This window comes from Rhinolophus sinicus, chromosome 2 (genome assembly GCF_057876585.1).
Source record: "Rhinolophus sinicus isolate RSI-liver-muscle chromosome 2, RSI-T2T, whole genome shotgun sequence".
NCBI classification, from domain to species: domain Eukaryota; kingdom Metazoa; phylum Chordata; class Mammalia; order Chiroptera; family Rhinolophidae; genus Rhinolophus; species Rhinolophus sinicus.
Genome location: NC_142502.1, coordinates 99,812,822 through 99,836,312, shown reverse-complemented (window position 1 = coordinate 99,836,312; position 23,491 = coordinate 99,812,822). Strand labels below are relative to the sequence as shown.

Below are 23,491 nucleotides of genomic sequence, written 5' to 3'. Positions count from 1 at the left end.
GTGTCTCAATTCTGGATTCTTTTTGTGTGTGGTTACCATTAAGTTTATGTAAAAGAAAGTTTTGTATATGCAATAGTCCCTTTTTCTTTAGTATGCATCTCATCTCCATTCCCCTTTGTAAATTCAGACCTTTACCCCCGACCCTTTTATGTTTTTTGGTGTCACAAACTATCCCCATCTATGCTGTGAGTTTATTCCTGAGTTGCAGAAGTTATTGTCTTCTTCTCTTTTTCTGTTTTGCCTTCTTTAACCCTTTTGTTATATTTAAGTATATAGTGTCCTATTATGAACAAAGGTTGCAGTTTCCAACTTCTGTCTGTCTGTTTGTCATCTTACTCATAGTTTTGTATCCTTTTGCCTTTTTGTTTCAGGTAGAATAACTCCCTTCAGTATTTCCTATAATGCAAGCCTTGTGGTGGAAAATTTTCTCAGCTTCTGTATGTCTGGAAAGACCTTTCTTACTCCTTCATATCTAAAGGATAACATTGCTAAATATGTTATTCTTCACTGGTAATTTCTTTTTTTTAGTCATTTGAATATTTGTTTCCACTCCCTCCTTGCTTGTAGAGTTTCTGCTGAAAAATCTGATGATAATCTAATGAGGTTTCCTTTCTAGGTTACTGTCATTTTTTCCCTGGCTGCCTTGAGAATTCTTTCTTTGTCATTACTTTTTGACAGTTTTAATATAATGTGCCTTGGAGAATGCCTTTTTTGCATTGAGATAATTGGGTGTTCTGTTTGCCACTTGGATTCGAGGATCCAGTTTTTTCTATAGGTTTGAATAGGCTTTCTGTTCACGTCTTTCTCTTTTCTCCTTCTGATATACCAATTATTCTTATATTGCTCTTTCTGATGAAGTCAGATAGCTCTTGCAGAGTTCTTTCATCTCTTTTAACCCTCAAGTCTCTCTCTTTTCCATCCATGTCATTTCCAGATTTCTGTCTTCGATATCACTAGTTCTTTCCTTCATCTGGTCAGGTCTCTTTCCTAAGCTTGCTATTTCATTCTTCATCTCTTTTGCTGAGTTCTTCATCTCCAGAATTTCTGTTTGGTTTCTTTTAAAAGTTTCAATCTCTTCGGTAAAGTATTCATTTTGCTCATTGATTTTATTTCTGAGTTCATTAAACTGCCTGTCTGAGTTTTCTTGCATCTCATTGAATTTTTTCAGAACTGCAGTTTTGAGTTCTCTGTCATTTTTAAGTCACATATTTCCATGTCTTTAAATGCATTTGCTGGAAATTTTTCATTTTCTTTCTGACTGCCTTGGTACCTTGGCTGTTCTTGGTACTTGATGGATTCATTCTCGACCTAGAAAAATGGGAGTGAACTCTGCAGCAGGTTGATAAGAAAAGATCTTTCTTTTGTTTTCCAGTAGGTGGTGCATTTTATTTTCTCTTACAGATCTCTGCTGGGTGGTGGGAAATACCTTGCTTTCCTTGGGGAGGTGGGTGTCTTCTCTGTGACCAGGTCACCTTGGTCTTGGGGCACCACCCGCATGGGAGCAGTCCTAAGGCAGGATGCTCTGGGCCCCAGAGAGTGTTGCTCAGGGAATCTTTTGTTGAATTATAGCTGTTTAACTTGTTGTAACTTAAATGGGAGAGATCAAGGGGACACTTCACACTGCTATGCTTCTGATGTCACCTCCAAACCTTTCTTTTTTACATGTATGAAACTTATCTCTTTTAGTTGGATTAGTAAATATTTGATTGCCCTATCATTCTATTATACTGCGAATCTGGTCTATTATTTTGGCCATCCATAATATTAATTATACAGACTATCTGTCCTTTTTGCAAATATTTTCTGGCTCATGCCACCAGAGACTGCTTACTCCTTCTTCCAAGCTTTCAACCTGTGTGAGTCTCTATTTCCTTATAGGGTTGAAGAATTAGTGAAAAGAGGCTGTCCTCAGAATAGAATAGATAACTACTGTGTTTCCCTGAAACTAAGACTGGATCTTCTATTCATTTTTGCTCCAAAAGATGCATTAGGGCTTATGTTCAGGGGATGTCATCCTGAAAAATCATGCTAGGGCTTATTTTCCGGTTAGGTCTTATTTTTGGGGAAGCACAGTATATATGAGTTATTCTAATGCGTGACCACAGTATCATATGAAACAGTTCTGGTGGTACAAACTTCATACAGGATGAAATTTTGTCACATTTTTTGTTAGCTATGTCAAGGTCTTTTAAAAATGAATGGAAGATGGAGTGATGCAAATGTTCTAAAATTGGTTGTGGTCATGATTACACACCTTCATTACACAAAAACCATTTGATTGTATATTTCAAATGAGGGATTGTATAATATGTAACTATCTCAACAAAGCTTTTACAATAATAAAGGAAAACTTCATGTACAGGACAAAATAGACCATTTTAATTAAAAATAATGTTTATTTATTTAAAAGGAAAGAATAGATAATAAACCCCCAAAATTGATAAATACATACTCATATGATTAGGAATTAAAATGGAGATTACATTATTCATTACAGGAAGGACCCATGGTTCCGAATATACCACCCCAAGAAGCTAGCAACAGGCTACAGATATTTCAGGTAAAACTACATTTTTGTTTTGTTTTGTTACATTGACAGTGTGTTCTTGTTTTTTTAAGTGATTTTAGGGAAATCATTATGCATTTCACCTTACAATGGAAATGTTAATGTTTAAAGTACATGCCGATTTTAATTATATTCTAGTCTTCTAATTAATGTAATGGACTCCTTTTATTGTGTCCATCCATGATCTTTTCCACAGAATATCTCTGTATTTTTTAGAGAATAAGACTTTGATTTTGAACTTAAGTTTTTACCTTATTCTAGTTCCAAGCATCTCATTTGTATGTAAAGTGATAAAAAAAATTAGAGAATAATAAAATATAGCAAATCGGATTTTAAATACTGACAAATGGTTTCCCTGTCTTCCCTCTGTATCCAGTAATTTTTTCTTCTGTATTTATCACTTTCAACTTCCCTGCTCCTTTGGTTCTACATCAGACCATACAGTACTCATTGGTTCAAGCCAACCATTCACCATCTTTTTCTACACTCAGATCGCTGAGCACATCCAGAGAAAAATCACATACTCATTTGGATGAACATTTTACAGATTCATGGATTCCTACATATACGAGCTTCTCAAGAGTATCAGGCAATTCAGTGATTTATTCCTGTTCTCTCTCCTGGTTCCTGCAGTGGCTGTCCGCTATGTTCATGTTCTGCTTATGGGCCTTATTCCACCTGCATTCTTAGTCATTAAAAAGTTATGTGTCAGATGCCTACCGTGTGACTTGGTCGATAGAAAGATGATTAAGAAATGGTTCTTACCTCTAAGCTGCTAAAACCTGGTAGGGGGACAGAGAACTAGAGAGAGAATCACAACACTGTGTGTTGAGCTCTGTGATCTAGTTATGAGAACTCGTGTTATGGAAACAGATGTGAGGAGCTCCCAGCCCAGATGGGGGCTGATGGGTTAGACGGAGAATACTTTCTGGAAGAGAAGGCATGCAAAATGCATCTTGAAGGACTCATTAGAGTCAGGGGAAAACAAGTTAGGCAGAATTTATGGTTTGTACAAAGACTCAAAAATAAGTAGATAAGCAGTGAGCTTTAGGGAGATGTAAGGAGTATAACTTGGGTGCAGCGGGCAAAGAGCATAGTAATGAGGGAAGGGGCAGCAGTCACTAAGGGGAGGGTCTTACGAGCTATAATAAGGAGCTCACAGCCTGCCCTGAGGGCTGGAAGGCTCTAAGCGGGAAACGAGATGGTCAGATTTGAATTTTTAAAACAGTCGTGTTTTTAGAAGATTTCTCTGACATTGGTATGGTGCACGGTTTGGAGAGAGGATGGTCAGTCTGATGGCGGTTTCAGTGATACAAACACGAAATTGTAAAAATTGATACCAAGCAGGTGGCACTTGGAATAAAGAAAACTGGATGGATCATGAGTTTGGTAGAGACCGACTTGATAGGTTTGGAGCCTGGGTTGAGGGGCAAAGATCAAGGTTTCTAGCTTGGGCAAACAGATGAAGGTAGAGCTGTTCACTGAAGTATAAATATGGGAGAAGAAGTAGTTTGGAGATTTTTTTGAACAGATGACCTTGTCTCCAAATTGACAGAGGAAATTTAGGGTCTGTGATGTAAACTTCGGAGAGGTGTGCCCCCCTTCTTGTCCGTGGCGGCCCTTGACTTTGTCCCTTGTCTCTTCTTAAGTCAACCCTTTTTCTCTTCTTTATTTTTAACCTCTTCCTATTTATTGACTCTTCCAATCAGCATTTAAAAACAGCTTGTCTTTCCTTCTTAAAGTTCAGTAACAATAATAAACATCTCTCTGTTCTGTAGCCCCCTGTAGACCTCACTTTTTCTTCACCGGGCCCTAATTCCTGCATTTATGCTCAGCCCGCTTCTGTGGTCATCCCGCCAGGAGACACAGAGCTGTTGTCCAGAAACCAGTGTTTTCTTCTTTACTCAGAATACCCAAATTTTGCAGCAGATCTAGCCATATGAAAGCTTTCTGTAGTTTATACCCTCGTTTTGGCACATACTGGGTGGGTATTTCTAAAAATCCCTTTATCTATGCCAGAAGCTACTTTATATCACTTGATAATTCATTTTTTCACCCCAAGCAAATAAATCGAGTCAGTAATCTTGTTCTTGTTGCTTTATGTGTATGTTCCATGGATGGTTTAGGCTGGTTCCATGCACCCTTTTACCAAAAAGGTTCAGTCAAGTTCAATGGAATCTCATGTTGCAGGTTCTTCTGAGAGTGGTAGGGATAGTTCAGGCTTTTTCTATCATGAACAACTGGAATTTATCACATGGCATCTAACTTTCAAGTATCTCCCTTGATTTGAGTGTTTTAAAATAAAAAAATCTGGCTCTGATCAGACGGTGTTTCTCCAGGATCATTGGAATAACCAGGAATTGTAGCTGGTCCCTTGTGGAATAAATGTATGCAAAATAGACGAAATCATCTGTCACAGAGCCCAGTGTCTGTGCCGCCTGGTTCCAGGGAGGGTAGGTCTAGCCCAGCAGCTCTTGTGGATTTTTATACAGTAGTTGCTTGTGTTGACAAGGGTTGCAGCAGGCACAAACCTTGCACTTAAATGTGATGTCCTCAGACAAAAAGCCTTGTCCCTTGTCACTGTTAGGATTCTTCTCTCCCCAGAACTGTGGTGGTCACTCTTGGACTAAAACCAGCTCCCCCCATCACCCTTGCCAGCACTTTCTGCTGGACCCTGGAGGAGGCTTTGATCCTTTGCTACCCGAAGTCCTCAGGTTTGGATCCAAAGTCCCAGGGAATGGCCTGCCTCTCTGGAGGAGCCAGGACTTAAAACTGACCAGCTCACCGGGTGGCTGCTCGCTGAGTCATGTGGAACCCCTCAGCAATCAAAGCAAGATGAGTAATGAAAAGAGATAGTAATGTTGGATGAAGATAAATGCCAAGGACAAAAAAAAAAAAGCAAAAGAAAAAGCGGGGAAGGGCCATAGAGTGCTGGGCTGTGTGTATGTGAAGTAGAGGTGAAATTTAAAATAGAGTCTCCAGAGAAGGACTTCTTGAGAAGGTGACATTTGCGTAGAGACCTAGAGAAGTAAGGGACTGAGCCAGGCAGATATCCAGAGGAGCAGCTTTCCAGGCAGAGTAACGGGGCAGAGTAAGTGCAAAGGCCCTGAATGAGAGCATATGTGAGAAGCAACAAGGGGCTCAGTATGGCTGGAGCAGAAGGAATGAGGAGAGAGTAGTAGCAGTAAGGCCAGAGAGAGGTAAGGAGGGGCAGACCAGAAGCCTTGCCAGCTCCAGGAAGGACACTGGCTTTGACTCTGAGTGAGGAGAGAGACGTGATCTTATTTCTGTTTTCAGTGGATCCCCCTGGCTACTGTGTTGAGAATAGATTATTGACAGTCATGGGTAGAAGCAGGGAGACTAAGAAGGAGGCCATTGCAGCAATCCAGGTGAGAGGTGAGAGTAACTTGGACAGAGTGGTGGCATTGGAGTTGAGAAGTGGTTGGAACCTGGGTACATTTTGAGGGTATCCCCACTTCCTTGTCTTTCCCTCAGGAATTACCAATTTGTTGGTCAGCAACTGGGACTTTAATGTGTCATCCTATTACCAAAGGTATGGTCACTTCATTGAAAGGACAGGGTAGGGCCCATCTCTGGCCTTCTTTTGTCTTCTGTTCTGCTTAGGCCTGGGGGTGTGAGCCAAGCAGCCTGTTGGCCATGCATCTGGATATGTGACTTGGGATCAGATTTGCAGATCCAGCTCTCCTCAAAAACAGGGGCTCCCCTCTGCCCTCCCCGAAAAGCAGTTGCTAAGATCTAGATCTGGGGAAGGGCAAGACCCTCACACCAGGCCTCATGTCCCTGTGGTGTTTGTGGATGCAACTGTGCTTTGATGTGGGGAGTTACCAGGCGCTCAGCTGGTCTGTTGACAATGCTGATATTTTGTTCCCATTTGTCTGGTACTGCGGGTCTTTTGACATTATTTGGGAACCAAATGGAAGAAGGGCAAGTGATTGGCATCCATCAATAGTCTTCACCACATGAACAAAATTGTAAATGTCATTCTTTTAATGCATGCTAACTTTGAAGTTTTCATTTCTCCTTTCCTGATGTTCACATAGTCCCATGGACTCTTCACTGAGTAAGTATACTGAGTGACCACTATAGTAACCACCAGAGAATATAAAAAGTGCAAAATATGGCCGTTGCCCTCCAGGGATTAAGAGTTGGTTGGAGTTCCTGCAGTGTCTTCATACCTTCCTGATTTGGCTCCTGTAAAATACACTAATGTGTCTGTCAGATCTATGTCACTCTCTGAGCATTGTGAGGTCTGATACAACATACATTATTTTTCAGGGCTGAGAATTTAGGATCGTTTTATGTTACGCCATTTAAGTAGAGTACACATATCTTGTCACAGGTGGATTATTTCTATTGGCTTTTGTGCTTAAACATTCTAACTATGGGAGATTCAGATTCCAATTCAAAAGACATGTGCATTATTGACTTGATGATTTAAATTGTTAACATTATTTCAAATGGTGTTAAAATGGAACCCTTCATTTTATAGATGATTGCTTAGAGATAAAACAGGGTTGGGTGGATTATGCTAACGCTTCATTCATTTGAACCCTGTAGGAGAGATGACCAGTCTAAATTAGTGATAAAGCCTGAATTACAAATTTTTAAAAAAATACAGTTTTATTACGTTCAGATGTATTTATGGTAACTTGAAATGTAGGTCTTCTGGGGATCATTTAATTTATTAAAGAAATAATTTGATATAAAATGGATACTTTTATAATATTTGAAAGTTAATTTTCCTAAGTGCTTAACTTTTCCTCTGATAGCTGGTTAAAGTATAAAAGTGCTTCACAAATCCTTGTTTCATAGATAGTATTAAATAAACCTCAATGTAGCTTTTATTCCAATTATAATAAATTCTACTTTAATGGGATCTGAATTAATTATATTTTACTGCAATTCAAAAACCTTTTATAGGCCAATTTTGATGATCTGTGGAGGAAATTTGTTACATATTCATCTGGTGAACAACTTTTTGGATTGCCTGTGACTGACTATGAGGTTTTACACAAAGTCAGGTAAGTTTAGAGATTGTGTGTTGCATGCAAATGATTAGATACTGTCCATTAGAAGAATCATGTTGTTATGCAGAGAAGGGCCTCCCTGGGAACACTCCTAACTATTCCCCTTATTCTTGCCTATTCCTGATCCATTGTATACATAGTCTTCGGATAGAGAAGAAACATTCTAGAGGAGTAGAAAAGAAAATACATTGCAAAGATTCTGTGTGTTCATGGCCTATATTTAGCCTGTGCTTTATTTTTTTTCTTTCACTATTTTTGAATAATGTCAACGATTGTGCAGAAACACTGGAATTCTGGATGACTTCTGTTTATTTAAAGAAATAGTCATCCTCAGCTCTAGATCCCTTCCTACTGCGTTTATGCTGTGTTCTCCATTGGGTAGACAAAGAATTCATTGAGAATGAAGGGCAAGGAACTTAGCTGATTTTAAACAGTAACAATTGATTTTAAACAGTGGATCTAAGAGTTAAACAAGTATATTTTAATATAATTTTAGATATAGATTTCCTCAGAGGCAAAATTAAAACAGTGGTATTAGCTTATTAGGATCTTGGCTTTAGAAAAGAACTTTATGTTGACTTCTTTTGAAGTGACAGCATGAAAATGTCATGGCAAAATAGACATGAAGTTGTTTGAAGGTAAATTAATGCCTCAGCCATTTAAGGTAGATGGTTTGTGTTCTTTTTCTAAAGTAGTCATTCACCAAGCTTAACTCAATGCCCAATTTTGTTAGAATTACAGATGTCTGATTCTTGCCCCCGACTTTCTGAATCAGAATCTCTGGGATTGGGAACTAAGAGATCTACATTTTTATAAACTCTCTAGTTAAATTCTTTTACATACTCAGTCTGAGACTCAATGTTTTATTTTAACCCTCAGTATTCTAGGAAAAATAATCATATTTACCATTTGGACAAATGGGCCCTTTTTATTTTTATGTTTTTCAGTAATTTATGAATAGTTGACAGAAGCAATTTTATTAGAAAACTTAATAATAATGTAAGCAGTGAAAACCCAAGCTTTTACTCCATATTGTCCTGGTGTGAAGATACAGTACATACACAAAATGGAGATCGACTTTTGAATGCAACCTACTGCTCATCAGCTGACATGGACCATACCCATCCAATAAACACTGATTCCAGATTTCGAATCCATTTCTAGTAGCTTCTAGCTTACCATTACTTCTGATTTTTCTTGGACTTGCTTTGTTAAAGCTGGACTGTTGAAACTCACATTCATAATTTTGAGGGGAGGATCACCATCTTCTTTGCACTATAAATACAAAAATCTTTACTTTTAGATTTGAATGATTAATTCAGTGAATTTTTGCATTGCCGTATCATCCATTTCCTTTGAATACACATCCGTCTCCAACATTTGCCTACTTAAGAGATGTATCAAATAAAATTTATGTGAACATCATAAGTAATGAGAAAACACTGTCACTTACCTTTTTCACAAAATGGTATGGTCTAGGTTCTTGGTGCAAAATCTTGCGTGGTGAAGCCCTTGCCTCTATTGAAATATATTGCTCACTCATTAATTAACGAGTTTAGTAAAATACATCTAGATTATTGTCATCTGAAGACTCACAGTCTGAGATTTCACTTACACAATCAGTTTCACTATCAAAATTAGAGTCTAGAGTGCTGTTTTCTGATTCTTTTATGTTTAATACTTAAGAAGCACCTTCATTTGTCAATTTTCTTTTCTTTGCTGTTTTAGGTAGGAAATGAAAATTTTGAGTTCTTAACTATATTAAGTGAAAGCTAAACAAAAATCAAAAGGTTACAAAAATGGTATCTACAGAGTTCTTTTTTTATACTTTCTTGAAAGATGGTACAATACTTTGGGCAGCACAATAAGAAACATGAAGGATGATGCAATAGTGATTTTTTCATCCTTAGAGATTTCATCATTCTTTTCTTACTATTTTCGTCATTTTTAGCACAGTTGGGAATAATCAGTGATTAATAACTAAATAATCCCTAAGATGATGAATTAGCAAAGTGAAACAAGAAATGGAAAAACAAGATAACTAGGATTCCAGAATGTGTCTTAAATTTATAAAAGGGTCCAATGTAGCCATATGGTAATTGCAAAACAAGATCAGTTTTACTCCATTAAAAACAAAAGCAAATTTTAGTATTGGTCTCTGCATTATCTATAATAAAATAGTTGTGAATATCAATCCTTGCAAACAGTCAGGACTACATAAGCAATAAACTCAAAAACTAAAATTTGGTCCATTGGACCCTCATTGTATACTAACGGTTGAGGAATTCCTGGAAAAATCCACCAACTCTGTTGAGTGGTCAATTTTTGGTGTTTTGTACAATGAAGAACTTTTATTTGTACAATGAAGAGCTTTTATCCAAAACAAGAATAAAAGGAATCTCTCCTTTTATTCTTGCTTTGGATAAAACTCCATTTGGGCACAGGAGGGAAAACTTTTGGTAGGCAAGTGATGTTTAATGTCAGACTTACAGGAGATGTTCTTATAAAAATCTAGTTTGCATTTGAAAGAAAAAATAATAATACTTTAGCCTTCACTTTGATTTTTTTAAATCAAGTTTTGTTCACATTGTTTGCAATGATTGGTATGGTAATAATAATCAAACCACTTGTTAATGTCAGGTCATAGTATGATTTGGAATATTTGAGAGCTGTAAATTTGACCTAATTTATGGATTTTTAATAAATTCTGTTTGGAAACTGACAGGGTTGTATGCATGTTGGTATCTATAAGACACTATACACATAAAGTATGAAATATTTGATTGGATAAATTCTGCTTATCCTATAATGGAATTTATTTTTTAAATATGCATTATGTAATGATTTAATTATTTGGTTTCTCAGAAAGGAACTCAACTTGCTGCAGAAGCTGTATGGACTGTATGATACTGTAATGAGCAATATTAGTGGTTATTATGAAATACTTTGGGGAGACGTAGACATTGAAAAAATTAATGCAGAACTGCAGGAATTTCAAAACAGGTAAGTTTCAATTGAATTAAGCTTGCCTTTTTATAGTGCTTATCTTCTTAGGATCCTATAGGTATTTCACAAATGAATTTATACTCTGATATATTGCTATAAATGCATAACACCTTGTTCAAAGGAATGTGTAGAGGAAATAATTTTTTCTTTTTCTTTTTTCTGAAAGATGTCGTAAACTTCCAAGAGGACTTAAAGATTGGCAAGCTTTTTTGGATCTGAAAAAAAGAATTGATGATTTCAGTGAGTCATGTCCTCTACTAGAAATGATGACCAATAAGGCAATGAAACAGAGACACTGGGATCGAATCTCCGAGTTAACTGGAACCCCATTTGATGTGGAATCGGATTCTTTTTGTCTCAGAAATATTATGGAAGCACCACTCCTTAAAAATAAGGATGACATTGAGGTACATAAAAGTATAAGACGGTTCATTAAAGAACATCTCCTCTTCTTTTTTGAAAATACACAAAATTATACAGACATTTTATTCAAGGCTATACTAATTGCCCGATATGCACCCCCAAAATTTGGAATGATCCTGAACATCCCTTGGTTTTGCAAAATAATGCTGTAACTCAAGGAGGTCATAAGATTATTTGAAATATGTTAGTTTTGGGGCTCCTCAGTCTATCTTCCTATCCTCCTTAACTACACTTCCATTTAAAAAAATATGTTTATTTCTGTATTGTGTTCATGGTGAATTCCTCAGAATATTTTTCCAAATTTCTAATTGGAAATTTTTCCCTATTAGTCTATTAGCTATTTAAGATTATTATATTTTTCTTTTCCAAGATTTTTAATCAGTCCTTTTTGTTTGCATGGTGTCTGGTTTTATTGAGATACAATTGACATATAATATTATATTAGTTTTAGGTGTACAATGTAATGACTCAATATATGTATATATTGCGAAATGGTCACTACAATGTGTCTACTTAACATCCATCATCACACATAGGTACATTTTTTTTTGTGATGAGGACTTTCGAGATCTACTCTCTTAGCAACTTTCAAATATACAATACAGTATTCTTGACTGTAGTCACCATGCTGTACATTACATCCCCAGGACTTATTTTATAAATGGAAGTTCATATCTTTTGACCCCCTTCACCCATTTCACCCACCATACACTCACTGCCCCCACCTCTGGCAACACCACCAATCTGTACTCTTTATCTGTCTGACTTATTTCATTAGCATAATGTACTCAGGATCTGTCTGTGTTGTCACAAATGGCAGGATTTCTCTCCTTTCTATGGATGAATAATATTATGTTGTGTATATATAGCATAATTTCTTTATCCATTAATCCATCGATGGACACTTGGATTGTTTCCATGTCTTGGCTATTGTAAACAATACTGCAGTAAACATAGGGGTGCAAATATCTTTTCAAGTTAGTGTTTTCATTTTTTTGAGATAAACACCCAGAAGTGGAATTACTGAATCAATGGTAGTTCTATTTTTAATTTTTTGAGGAACCTCCATAGTGACTGCATCAATTTTCATTCCCATCAACAGTGCACAAGGGTTCCCTTTTCTCCACATCCCCAGCACTTGTTATTTCTTTTATTTGTGATAATAGCCATTCTAACAGGTTTGAGGTCATAGCTCATTGTGGTTTCGATTTGCATTTCCCAGATGACTAGGGATGTTGAGCACCTTTTCATGTACCTGATGGCTATGGTTATGTGTATATCTTCTTTGGAGAAATGTCTATTCAGATCCTCTGACCACTTTTTAAATTGGATTGTTTTTGGTTTTGCTATTGAGTTATATCACTTCTTTATATAAAAGTTTGTATATTAAACCCTTATCAGATTTATTTATTTATTTTTAAAGATTTTATTGGGGAAGGGGAACAGGACTTTATTGGGGAACAGTGTGTACTTCCAGGCCTTTTTTCCAAGTTAAGTTGTTGTCCTTTTCAATCTTAGTTGTGGAGGGTTCTGTTCAGCTTCAAGTTGTTGTCCTTTCAGTCTTAGTTGCGGAGGGCGCAGCTCAGCTCCAGATCCAGTTGCCATTTTCCAGTTGCAGGGGGCACAGCCCACCATCCCTTGCGGGAGTCGAACCAGCAACCTTGTGGTTGAGAGGACGTGCTCCAACCAACTGAGCCATCTGGGAGCTCAGCGGCAGCTCAGCTCAAGGTGCCGTGTTCAATCTTAGTTGCAGGGGGTGGAGCCCACCATCCCTTGCGGGACTCGAGGAGCTGAACCGGCAACCTTGTGGTTGAGAGCCCACTGGCCCATGTGGGAATCGAACCGGCAGCCTTCGGAGTTAGGAGCATGGAGCTCTAACCGCCTGAGCCACCGGGCCGGCCCCCCCATTATCAGATTTATGATTTGCAGATATTTTCTCCCATTCGGTAGGTTGCCTTTTCATTTTGTTGATGGTTTACTTTGCTCTGCAGAAACCTTTTAGTTTGTTGTAATTCCACTTGTTTATTTTTGGTTTGGTTGCCTTGGTTTTTGGTATCAAAATCATTGCCAAAAGATCACTGCCAAGACCAATGTCAAGGAGCTTACACCTGTGTTGTGTTCTAGGAATGTTGTAGTTTCAGAGCTTACATTCAAGTCTTTATCCATTTTGAGTTCATATTTGTGTGTGGTGTAAAGTCATGGTCTAGTTTCATTCTTTTGCATGTGGCTCTTTAGTATTCCCAACACCATTTATTGAAGAAACTGTCCTTTTCCTATTGTGTATTCCTGACTCCTTTGTCATAAATTTATTGACATTCTGGGGATGCCAAAAAATACTTACAAGTGGACAATTTGGTCAGCATTGCTCAAGCAGTAGTTTGCCATATTCAGAAGTGTCTGGACCACTTTGAGCACGACTTGTAATTGCAGACATCAAATGTTACTTGTAGTCATCTTCTGTTATCGGTATAAATTGAATATTACAATTTTAATACAGTTTTCCTTTCTTAAAATGTGTATACATTTTTTTTGGCAACCTCTCTATATAGCACATCTTCTTTATCCATTCATTTATCAACGGACACCTAGGTTGCTTCCATATCTTGGCTATTGTAAATAATGCTGCAGTGAACATAAAGGTATGTACATCTTTTCAAATTAATGTTTTTGTTCTCTTCAGATAAATGCCCAGAAGTAGAATTTCTGGGTCATATGGTAGATCTGTTTTTAGTATTTTGAGCAATCCCCATGCTGTTTTCCACAGTGGTTACACCATTTTGCAGTCCCACCAACAGTGCACAAGGGTTCCCTTTTCTCCATATCATCGCCAACACATTATTTGCTGAATTTTTGATAATAGCCATTCTGACTGGTGGGAGGTGGTGTCTAATCGTGGTTTCTACTCTGTTGCTTTTAGATGGAATGTTCTGCATATGTCTCTTAAGTCTATCTGATCTAATGTGTAGTTTAGGGCCTGTGTTTCCTAATTGATTTTGAGACTGGATGGTGTATCCATTGATGAAAGCGGGGTATTAAAGTCCCCTAGTATTGTTGTATTGCTGCCTATTTCTTCATTTAGTTCTGTTAATATTTGCTTTATATATTTCGGTGCTCCTATGTTTGGTGCATAGATTTTTACAAATGCTGTATTCTGTTGTTGGTTTGACCCATTTATCATTATATAATGACCTTTTTTTGTCTCTTACTACAGTTAATTTTCTCTGATACAAGTATAATTACCCCAGCTTTCTTTTGGTTCCCATTTGCATGGAATATCTGTTTGTTTTCCTTCACTTTTAGTCTGTGTATGTTCTATATCTGAAATGAGTTTCTTTTAGGCAGCATATATATGGGTCTTGTTTTTTTTATCCATTCACCATTGAAGCCATCCCACTTGATCATGGTGTATGTATACTCTCTGTCTTTTGATTGGAAAATTTAGTCCATTTACAATGCAGTAATTATTGATAAGTAGGTGCTTATTGTCATTTTATTCATTGTTTTCTGGCTGTTTTGTAATTCATTAGTTTCTTCTCTTGCTCTCTTTCTTTGTTATTTGATGATTTTTCCATAGTGTTATGCTTAGATTGCTTTCTCTTTCTCTTTTGTATGTCTATTATTAATATACATTTTTGCTTTGTGGTTACCATGAGACTTACTATATAACAACTTATATTTATAATAGTCTGTTTTAAATTGATAGCAACCCAAGTTCAGATGCATTGTAAAGTTCTACATGTTAATCCCCCACCATGTTTTGTTTTTGATGTCACAATTTACATCTTTTTATCTTGTGTATCCATTAACAGATTATTGTAGTTATATTTTTACTAATTTGTCTTTTGACCTTCAATATTAGATTATTTTGAATTTTATTATATATTTACCTTTACCAGCGAGACTACACTTTCATATATTTTTCTGTTACTAATTAGTGCCCTGTCATTTCAGCTTAAAGAAGTCACTTTAACATTTCTTGTAAGTCCTGTTTAGTAGTGAATCCATGGACACAAGTCCAGATGGCAGCTGGAGGCAGCCTTCTTACACAGTGGAGGGATCTAGACGTTGGCCCTGATGCTCCCTTTCATAATGGCCACTTTTAGTCTCTTTTATCCCATAGGAATCAAGGGCTAGGCTTCCACAGACTAGAGCCTTCAGGCCTGGGGTTCAGCTGCACCCACTGGTTTACATACTTTTTCTACTTCTGGTTCATAGAGATGTTTATCTTGTTTTCAAGACTAGCTACGCTTGTTTTTTTACTTTCTCTTTTTGTATTTTAACCATTATTCTATGTTTTTTGGAGGCAAGGAACTGCACAATGTAACCAGAAATTCATATATGGTTTTGTGTTCTCTGCCTCCCCCCCGCATTTTTAACAACGTACATACGTTTTGTTTTCAAATAATTTGTTGTCCTATTTATGAATGTCATTGAAATACTATTAAAGGAAACAAAGAGTTAAAAACTTCGGTTACCATCTAATTCTTATAAGTGGTTTTACACTTAAGGATATAGCCATTCATAGGCTGTACTTTGAAAACTTCATTTTACAATTCTAAGGAATTCTAGGATTCAGTTATTAACTACTGATACACCCAAACAGACTCTCAGTGCTGTCTTCCCCACATGCATCCTGTTGCTCTGCCCCACATGCCCTGTTGTTAGCCAAGCTGGATTTCTGCTGTTACTGGATCCACTGCCTCTAAAGGAAGGAAGGGTTTCCCCTCCCTATAGTATGTCTCCTCCCTTCCTATAACCCCCCATTGGAATCCCACTTATTCTCAGACACTCCTTTCTCTATGAGGCCTTTTATTCACTGTAGGCAGAAGTCATTTCTCCCTCTGGCATTTATAACAGTTCATACCATTCTCACAACATTTATCACATACTAATTTGTATTATATTTACTTGTGGAAATACCTTGCACCCTTAAATTCCTTTCCAGCTCTGTGATTCTGTGATTCTAATATGAAAATAAATTGAGGCATGATGGAGAAAAATATGTTACTTTTATTTTCCCTTGTGAGACTTTTGTATCAAGGATTCTCAGATAAACAGGAAAATCTGTAAGATAAAAATAGAATTGACTTTTAAGTAAATGAGATGTTCGTGTTAGGGTCAGGACAAGCAGGAATATAGCAATGTTTATATGTTAAAGAGTTCAAAAGACTCACATGTATTCTGATTTGTTTCTCATAGTAAGCGGCTGAGATAGAGCAGCTGCAATTGTCTCCAATTTGGCCAAAAAACTCCAATTAAAATATAATCAAGAAAAATGATGATTTAAGTTCCATTATCTCATATATGGATACACTGGATTTCAGTAAAATAATTAGTAGTCAGAGTCTCAGAAAGTTCTAGTTTGGACTTGCAACACAATGATCTTGAGCCTCAGTTTTCTTGGCAATAAAAATGACTAAATGACTTTTAGATCCAAGCTAAAAAATTCTATGATTGTACAGTGCACTTAATTTGTAATGTGACATATTCTCTGATTTCTCTCTGAAGGATATTTGCATATCTGCCATTAAGGAGAAGGATATTGAAGCGAAGCTGACTCTGGTTATTGAGAATTGGACCAACCAGAACCTGAGTTTTGCAGCATTTAAGGGAAAGGGCGAGCTCCTGCTCAAAGGAAGTGAATCAGGGGAAATTATCACCTTGATGGAGGATAGTTTAATGATCTTAGGTTCCTTACTAAGCAACAGGTAATTTTATAATTTGTGGGGGAAGGTTTTAATTTAGTAATTAGGGTTATAAAATACTAGGTAAAAGTCCAGTTTTGCAGTTGTAGCACATGAGATTCTGACCGAAAGTGCTAACTCTTGTCTGTCCCTCTAAGAACTACCTTTTTTCCCCTAATTATCATGGCCTCCATCTCTCTTTCATGGTATTCGTCTCCCCTTCCTATTTTTTTCTGCTGGTCCCCATAATTACTCTCCCCCAAACTGGCAGCTTCTCTCTTGAACATCTTGACCCCCCACTGAGATGACCTCTTCATTTTCTCTCTCTCTCTCTCTCTCTCTCTCTCTCTCTCTCTCTCTCTCTCTCTCTCTCTTTCGTTCCTCTGATTTGTCATCATTGCTCAAGTGTTCGTTCACCCAATGGCCCAGGAAAAGCATGCTGGCAACACATGAAAGGAACATACCATTAGGGGTTTCGCTCTTACCAATTTTCACTTTTTATGGTGAAAAGTCACTTTATCTGTGCTGGGTCTTCTATGGCCTGAATGAGGCAACCTGTCCAGCATTGGACTACTGAACCAACTCAAAGGTGACAGATCTCATGCAGCTTTTGGAAGTTCCAATGGGACTCAGATTAAGCGTGCTGTCAGGTCTTGGTCTGGCCATTAGCAGCCTCTAATCCACTGGCTGACTATGCAGTAATTCTCAAGTGTTCTTCACTCTAACACACCTAAGGAATGTGTCACAACCCCATCATTAACAGAGATCAATGTTCAAGGTAATGGGGATTCTAATGCCCCTTCTCTGGGTTGGGATCACTGGTAAATGAATGGCATCCTGCATGACCTCTGGCCTCAGAGGCAGTCTTGTATTTGGATAATGCACTAATCCACAAAGCTCCTAGTTCAGGGAGTTCTGGGTTGAACTTAGTGGGGTTAAGGTCCTAGGTGCACCCTCTGCTTGCAGGGAATCTGAATAATCCTGACAAAGGTGACCATAGGATATTCAGTGGATCCTAGACTTCCTGGGCTGCTACTGCTACAGAGTTCATTGCAAATTTTGCCATTTTGATTTCCTAGATGATGACCTCTAGAAGAAAGACTGTAGATTAACCTGCACAGTGTCAATTGGCCAATAAATTCAGGATTTAAAGGCTTTTCTTCTTAAATATTTAACTTGCATGTAACCTGATTAGTGTAGTACCTATTCATAGTACTTGTAAACTCAGTGTTGAGGCCCTGCTAAGAAGGAATGTAAGAATAGCTAAGAAGTTACTACATTCTGGGAGATTGTCCCCCTAGAGAACTTCATAGCACTAGAAAGCCTTTTCCAGAACTAACCACTGACTAATCTTATAGCAGGCAGTGCCTGTTGGAGCTCTAGGGCTACCTGCATGTGACTTCAGAAGGAAATTGTGTATCTCCACACGTGAGACTTGACTCTAGATAGTGCCTGGATTGTGACACTTTCCTGGGGGATCCCTGATTCCCCTGGGGCTCCATGGATATTCCCATCAGTCATGACAGGTTCCACTACGCAATGCAGGTACCTGGCCAAAGGACAGAAACTGGTTACGCTGGATTTCATTTCAGATCTCCCCTTTTCATGTTGGAAACACATATATCATCAAAGATAACTGGTTTGTTTGTTTTTTTCCTTATGGACAGGATCATTTTTGGCCCCAAATATTTAAATGCTTCAATTCCCTGAAATGCCCATTTATATCAATGTAGCCTGCATTTATTGATTTTGAAGCTGTTTTTGACATATTGACTGCCTTTTAGCTGTAGACCAATGCCCAGATGGACAGTATACATTGAGTGTTGAGAGAAATGCCTCTTACTGCCTGAATAGCTCACCTACCTCCTGGGACAATTTTTGTACAATTTCCTTTATACATCTATGTATAAAAAGGCTTCCAGAGAAGTTATAGGTTGTACTCAGGCATCAGACTGTACCCAGAAGAGCTCCATTCTATATGTCAGCATCATCACGTCACCCTTTCCTGGATCAAGAAAACTTTTAGGACCCCAGTCAATGTGTGCCACTCGCTAGGACATGCCGCCACACCACATCAAAATGACTTGACCACATCAAAATTGCCGCAAACTGAACCCAGCTTCTTAATCCAACTGTAGGTGATTAGGTTTTTACCAAGGAGCTTCCCATCACTTCCTCCATGGCATCTACTCTATTTTTGTCTTTCCTTTTTGTGCCCAGTTTTCTGAACATCTAGTATTCTCATAAACCCTTTTGGTAGCCCTTATGGTCAGAAAACAGGAATCATGCTGTTTGGGGGTAGCTATCCGGGATCTCTAGTACTGCAGAATCTCGGTACAGTGCCTGGTGGCATTAGCAATCTGTGGGAAGGAAGAGCATATCTGTAAGCGGACATCAGACCTCAAGCCTGACTCAGGCTTATGGTAATAGTTCCACAGACCAGTAACAAATAGTGTCCTATGTGTTGTTCTCACATGTGGTCCCCACTTTTTTTGTCTCACAAAAGTCTCTGCAAACCATTTTGTTCTTTGTTTTCACTTTATTCCCAGAAGCACAGTTCCTTTACTGGACCTCTGTGCCATAAGACTGGACCCATTTTCCGATTCTGTGACTAACACATGGGAACAATAAGTGAAATCACTATAAAAGTTTTACACATAAAAAAAGCACAAATGTCATTAGCTATAAGAAATTTATTAGGGACTGCCTTTTAGGAAAAAAAGTTCATTCCCAAAAGAGTGTTTCTCCTATAATTCATTTTGTTAGGCCATACTAGATTCTGAATCTTCATTAAATGTAATATTTTCTTGTTCTTACTTTTTAGATATAATGCTCCCTTTAAAAAAAATATACAGAATTGGGTGTATAAGTTGTCCACTTCCTCAGATATAATTGAAGAGTGGCTAGTAGTCCAGAACCTTTGGGTTTATCTTGAAGCTGTTTTTGTAGGTGGAGATATTGCCAAACAGCTGCCTCAGGTAAATGTGGTTTTTGTAACTACTGATACAATAATTTGGTGTGTGTTGTCTGTATGTCTCTGCAAAAGTCTTCACAAAGACGTGTGGTTGGTCATGTCTTGGTTATTTACACCAGGGGTTGGCAAACTATGGCTCGCTTACCTGTTTTTGTAAATAAAGTTTTATTGGAATACAGACATATTCATTATGTTCTGCCTGAAGGCTTTAGCATTACAGCATAAGCGTTGAGTAGTTATAACAGAGACCACGTGGCCTACAAAGCCTAAAATATTTACTATCTGGCCCTTTACAATAAACAACAACAACAAAAAAGTGACCTTTGATTACATTAGCAGAAAGAGGAAAATCACATATTTTCAAACAGTGAAAAATCTCCAGGTTGTTTGAAGATGTGAGGTATATTCAAGTGTGGTATTGTTAAATTTCAGTAGTTCATCTCTTTCAAGAGCTAACCTCACAATATCCTTCTGAGGGTAGAATTAAAATTAATTTGTATTCTGTAAGTGCAATTAACTACTAGTAAGTTGACTAATAGTAAATTAGAAATATACCGTGAGGCAAGGAAACTTCACCTTAGAAGCATGTAACAAAAATCATTAAAATAGCTCTGTTGGGGCCTATTAAATAAATGCCAATACCTCACTAATAGCTTTATTCAGCGAAGGTAATTTCTCTCCTATGAAATTAAGCCTGCTTTTTCTGAATTTCCACACCTCTAAACTGGATCTATATAGATTAAAAATCAAGGATAAAAGAGTTTTGAAAATGACTCATTTCCCTTTGTAACACATTTTAGAAACACAAATCTTTTTTTAATCAGAAAGTTGCATTAAAAATACACTTAAAAGTTTTGAAATAGGCAAGATTATGCCAATTTCTAGAGGCGTTTTTGCAATTGAATGCAAAGCTTACCATCACCCATAGTAAAGAGAAAATTTTCATTTGCAACCATGTAAATGAAGCTTTGTTTTGGGTTTTTACTGTTTTCTTTTTTCTTCCCTGGGATATTATTAAGCTGTAATTATTCCAAGGATCCTGAGATCAAATTATTTTCATGCTTCTTTAATTTTCTCATCAAACCACCCAGAGTGCTGAAAGAGTAGATTTGAGATTGAAGTTGATAGCTTTGAAAGTTAATCATGTAGTACTTTGAAAAACATATTAAATGTAAGCAAACAAGTGATAAACCCTATTGTGATAAAGCAGTATTTCAATAAGCAGTTTTATGACTTTTGGTTTTTGTTGTTCTGATGAAAAAAAGAATTTTCCCTTTAAATTATATAGCCCCAGACTAGTAGAGGCTGGTTTAAAGAACTCTAGGAAATTATAAAGTGAGTACTTTGCTTTATTCAAGTATCCGAATGCTAATTTTTACTGAATATATATTTGTTTTTAGGAAGCAAAACGTTTTCAGAATATTGATAAGTCATGGATAAAGATAATGCAGCGAGCTCACGAGAATCCCAATGTGATTAGTTGCTGTGTTGGAGATGAAACCATGGGGCAACTTTTACCTCATTTACACGAACAGTTGGAAGTATGTCAGAAGTCACTTACAGGGTAAGAGTTTAATTTTTAAATTACCTATCATTTTATATGTGCTGCTGTTTTATCCCAAACGAGTTAATAGTATCATTAACAACATTTCTGGTTGGTAGTGATAGGAATCTAACATTTCACATAAATTTAATTTTTTTTAACTTAACTTAAATTAAATTAATCATTTTTTTAACTTTTATTTATCTTAAGTGTGTTTTTCCATGACCCATCAGCTCCAAGTCAAGTAGTTGTTTCAGTCTAGTTATGGAGGGCGTAGCTCACAGTGGCCCGTGTGGGGATTGAACCCTAAATTTAATTTTTCTGCAAAAAAAAAAAAGAAAAAAAGATACCTTCAACCTGGGGGTGGGCAAATTAAAGCATTGTATCAGTTTTGTAGGGCTGCTGTAACAAATTACCACAAACTAGGTGTCTTAAAACAACAGAAATTTATTTTCTCACAGTTCTGGAGGCTGGAAGTCTGAAATCAAGACGTTAGCACCGTTTGAAGACTCTAGGGCAGAATCTTTCCTTGTTTCTCCCAGCTTCTGGTGGTCCTCGGAGTTCTGGCTGGTGGCTACATAACTCCAATCTCTATCTCTGAATTCACATGTCCTTTTCTTCCTGTGTGTCTCTCATGAGGACACTTATTAGATTTAGGGCTTAGTTGATTAATCCAGGATGATCTCTTCTTGAGCCTTAACTTCAATACATCTGCAAAGATCCTTTTTCCAAATTAATATTACATTCGCAGTTTCCAGGAAATGGGACCTGAACCTATCTTTTGAGCGGCTCCATTCAGCCCACTGCAGGCATGGAGTAGAGATGTGCAATAAGAGAACAATTAAGCAGATGAATTCATGAACATTTTCTTAAAAAGCAGTTCATTTTCAATTTCTATTTGAAATAAGGTGAACATATATCCTGGTTTGTCTAAGTTTATGCCTCTGTCCTAGTTTAATGGTTAGTTGTCCCCACTTTCATTTTCAAAATGTGCTGGTTTGGCGATAAATTGTGTGTTCACCCTGGATTTAAGCCTGGGGTTCAAAATACTCTTAGAAAGCTCACAGAAGAACTCTTGACGAGAAGGAAGATGATGGATGGGGCAGGCTTGCTCTGAAACCCTTTCTTGTATCCACTCGTTTTCCCAAGTAGTATCCATGGTGTAGCATAGACTTTGGATTTAACCAAATATTTCAGAAGCAAATGGGAAATGATGATAGGTGTTTGCTATTATCTTATTGAAGATGTTAGTGATTATTTCATGGCTAAAAATAAAATAAAATAAATAATTCAGAAAAAAATCATTTGGTAACGTGACTTTATTTAAAGGTATTTGGAGAAGAAGCGATTACTATTTCCAAGATTTTTCTTTGTATCCGATCCAGTCCTCCTGGAAATTCTTGGGCAAGCCAGTGATTCCCATACCATACAGGTATGAGCTAAATATCTATTACCTAAATCTTTTTTCCCCTAGCATACATAATCAGTAATAAAAATGAAGTTAACATCTTAAAAGTGGAGGCAAGAAACAAGAGTATTTAAAATTATGTTGATTATAAAATGTCTTTTTTTCTGTGTATTTGGTGTCCATCAACCTGAGGCAAGGGTCATCAACTATGCTACTCACCAGCCTGGTGACCTCGGTCACCTTCTTATTTTTCCTACTCCTCAGTTTCCTCATCTGTAAAATCAGGATATTATTAATGGTTCCCACCTCATAGGATTGTCATAGGATTATGTGAGATTACGTATTGAAAAGTATCTGGCACTGATGTGTGCTCAGTAAATGTAACTCATTATTATGAGTATTTTAGTCTAAATATTTTTAAATCAAACAGAGCTTATGGTTTGGATCTGTCCTTTTTCCTGTCTAGAATGCTTCTCTAATGCTTTTAGCCATTTCCAAGGGCAATACTTCCAGGAGGAAGAGAAAAATTATAGAGAGCTGGGAGTGGAAGGCATTAAACCAGGCTGTTTCTGGTTTGGGAATCTGGAAAATAGCTACTGAAACCTTCCTGGTTGGTTTCCAGAAAGTTGTGGGGATGAGAAAAGAGGAGAAAAGCTGTGTAAAGCAGAAGTGGAGCCAAGAGAGTACGAAAGACTGAGCTGGGAGGGACCATGTGATTTAGTCTCTATCTGGAGGAAGGCGACAGTCGTTAATTAGTCCAATCTCCATAGTCTAGAGGGGCATGGAAGGGCTTGGAGGAAACATTCTGTGGGGCTGGATTTTAAAAAGTGGGCCTCCAA

At 37.4% G+C, this 23,491-nt stretch overlaps 1 protein-coding gene across 1 annotated transcript in view; it reads left to right on the top strand.

Annotated features, from left to right (window-relative positions):
* Window positions 1-23,491, top strand: part of DNAH8 (dynein axonemal heavy chain 8) — a 369,939-nt gene that overhangs the window by 156,865 nt on the left and 189,583 nt on the right. The window contains exons 32-39 of the mRNA XM_088795770.1: window positions 2,498-2,560; window positions 7,508-7,608; window positions 10,480-10,617; window positions 10,787-11,027; window positions 16,552-16,751; window positions 19,552-19,705; window positions 21,102-21,265; window positions 22,574-22,676. Of these exons, the coding sequence (XP_088651896.1) occupies window positions 2,498-2,560; window positions 7,508-7,608; window positions 10,480-10,617; window positions 10,787-11,027; window positions 16,552-16,751; window positions 19,552-19,705; window positions 21,102-21,265; window positions 22,574-22,676 (1,164 nt within the window). The remainder of the gene's footprint in view (window positions 1-2,497; window positions 2,561-7,507; window positions 7,609-10,479; window positions 10,618-10,786; window positions 11,028-16,551; window positions 16,752-19,551; window positions 19,706-21,101; window positions 21,266-22,573; window positions 22,677-23,491) is intronic.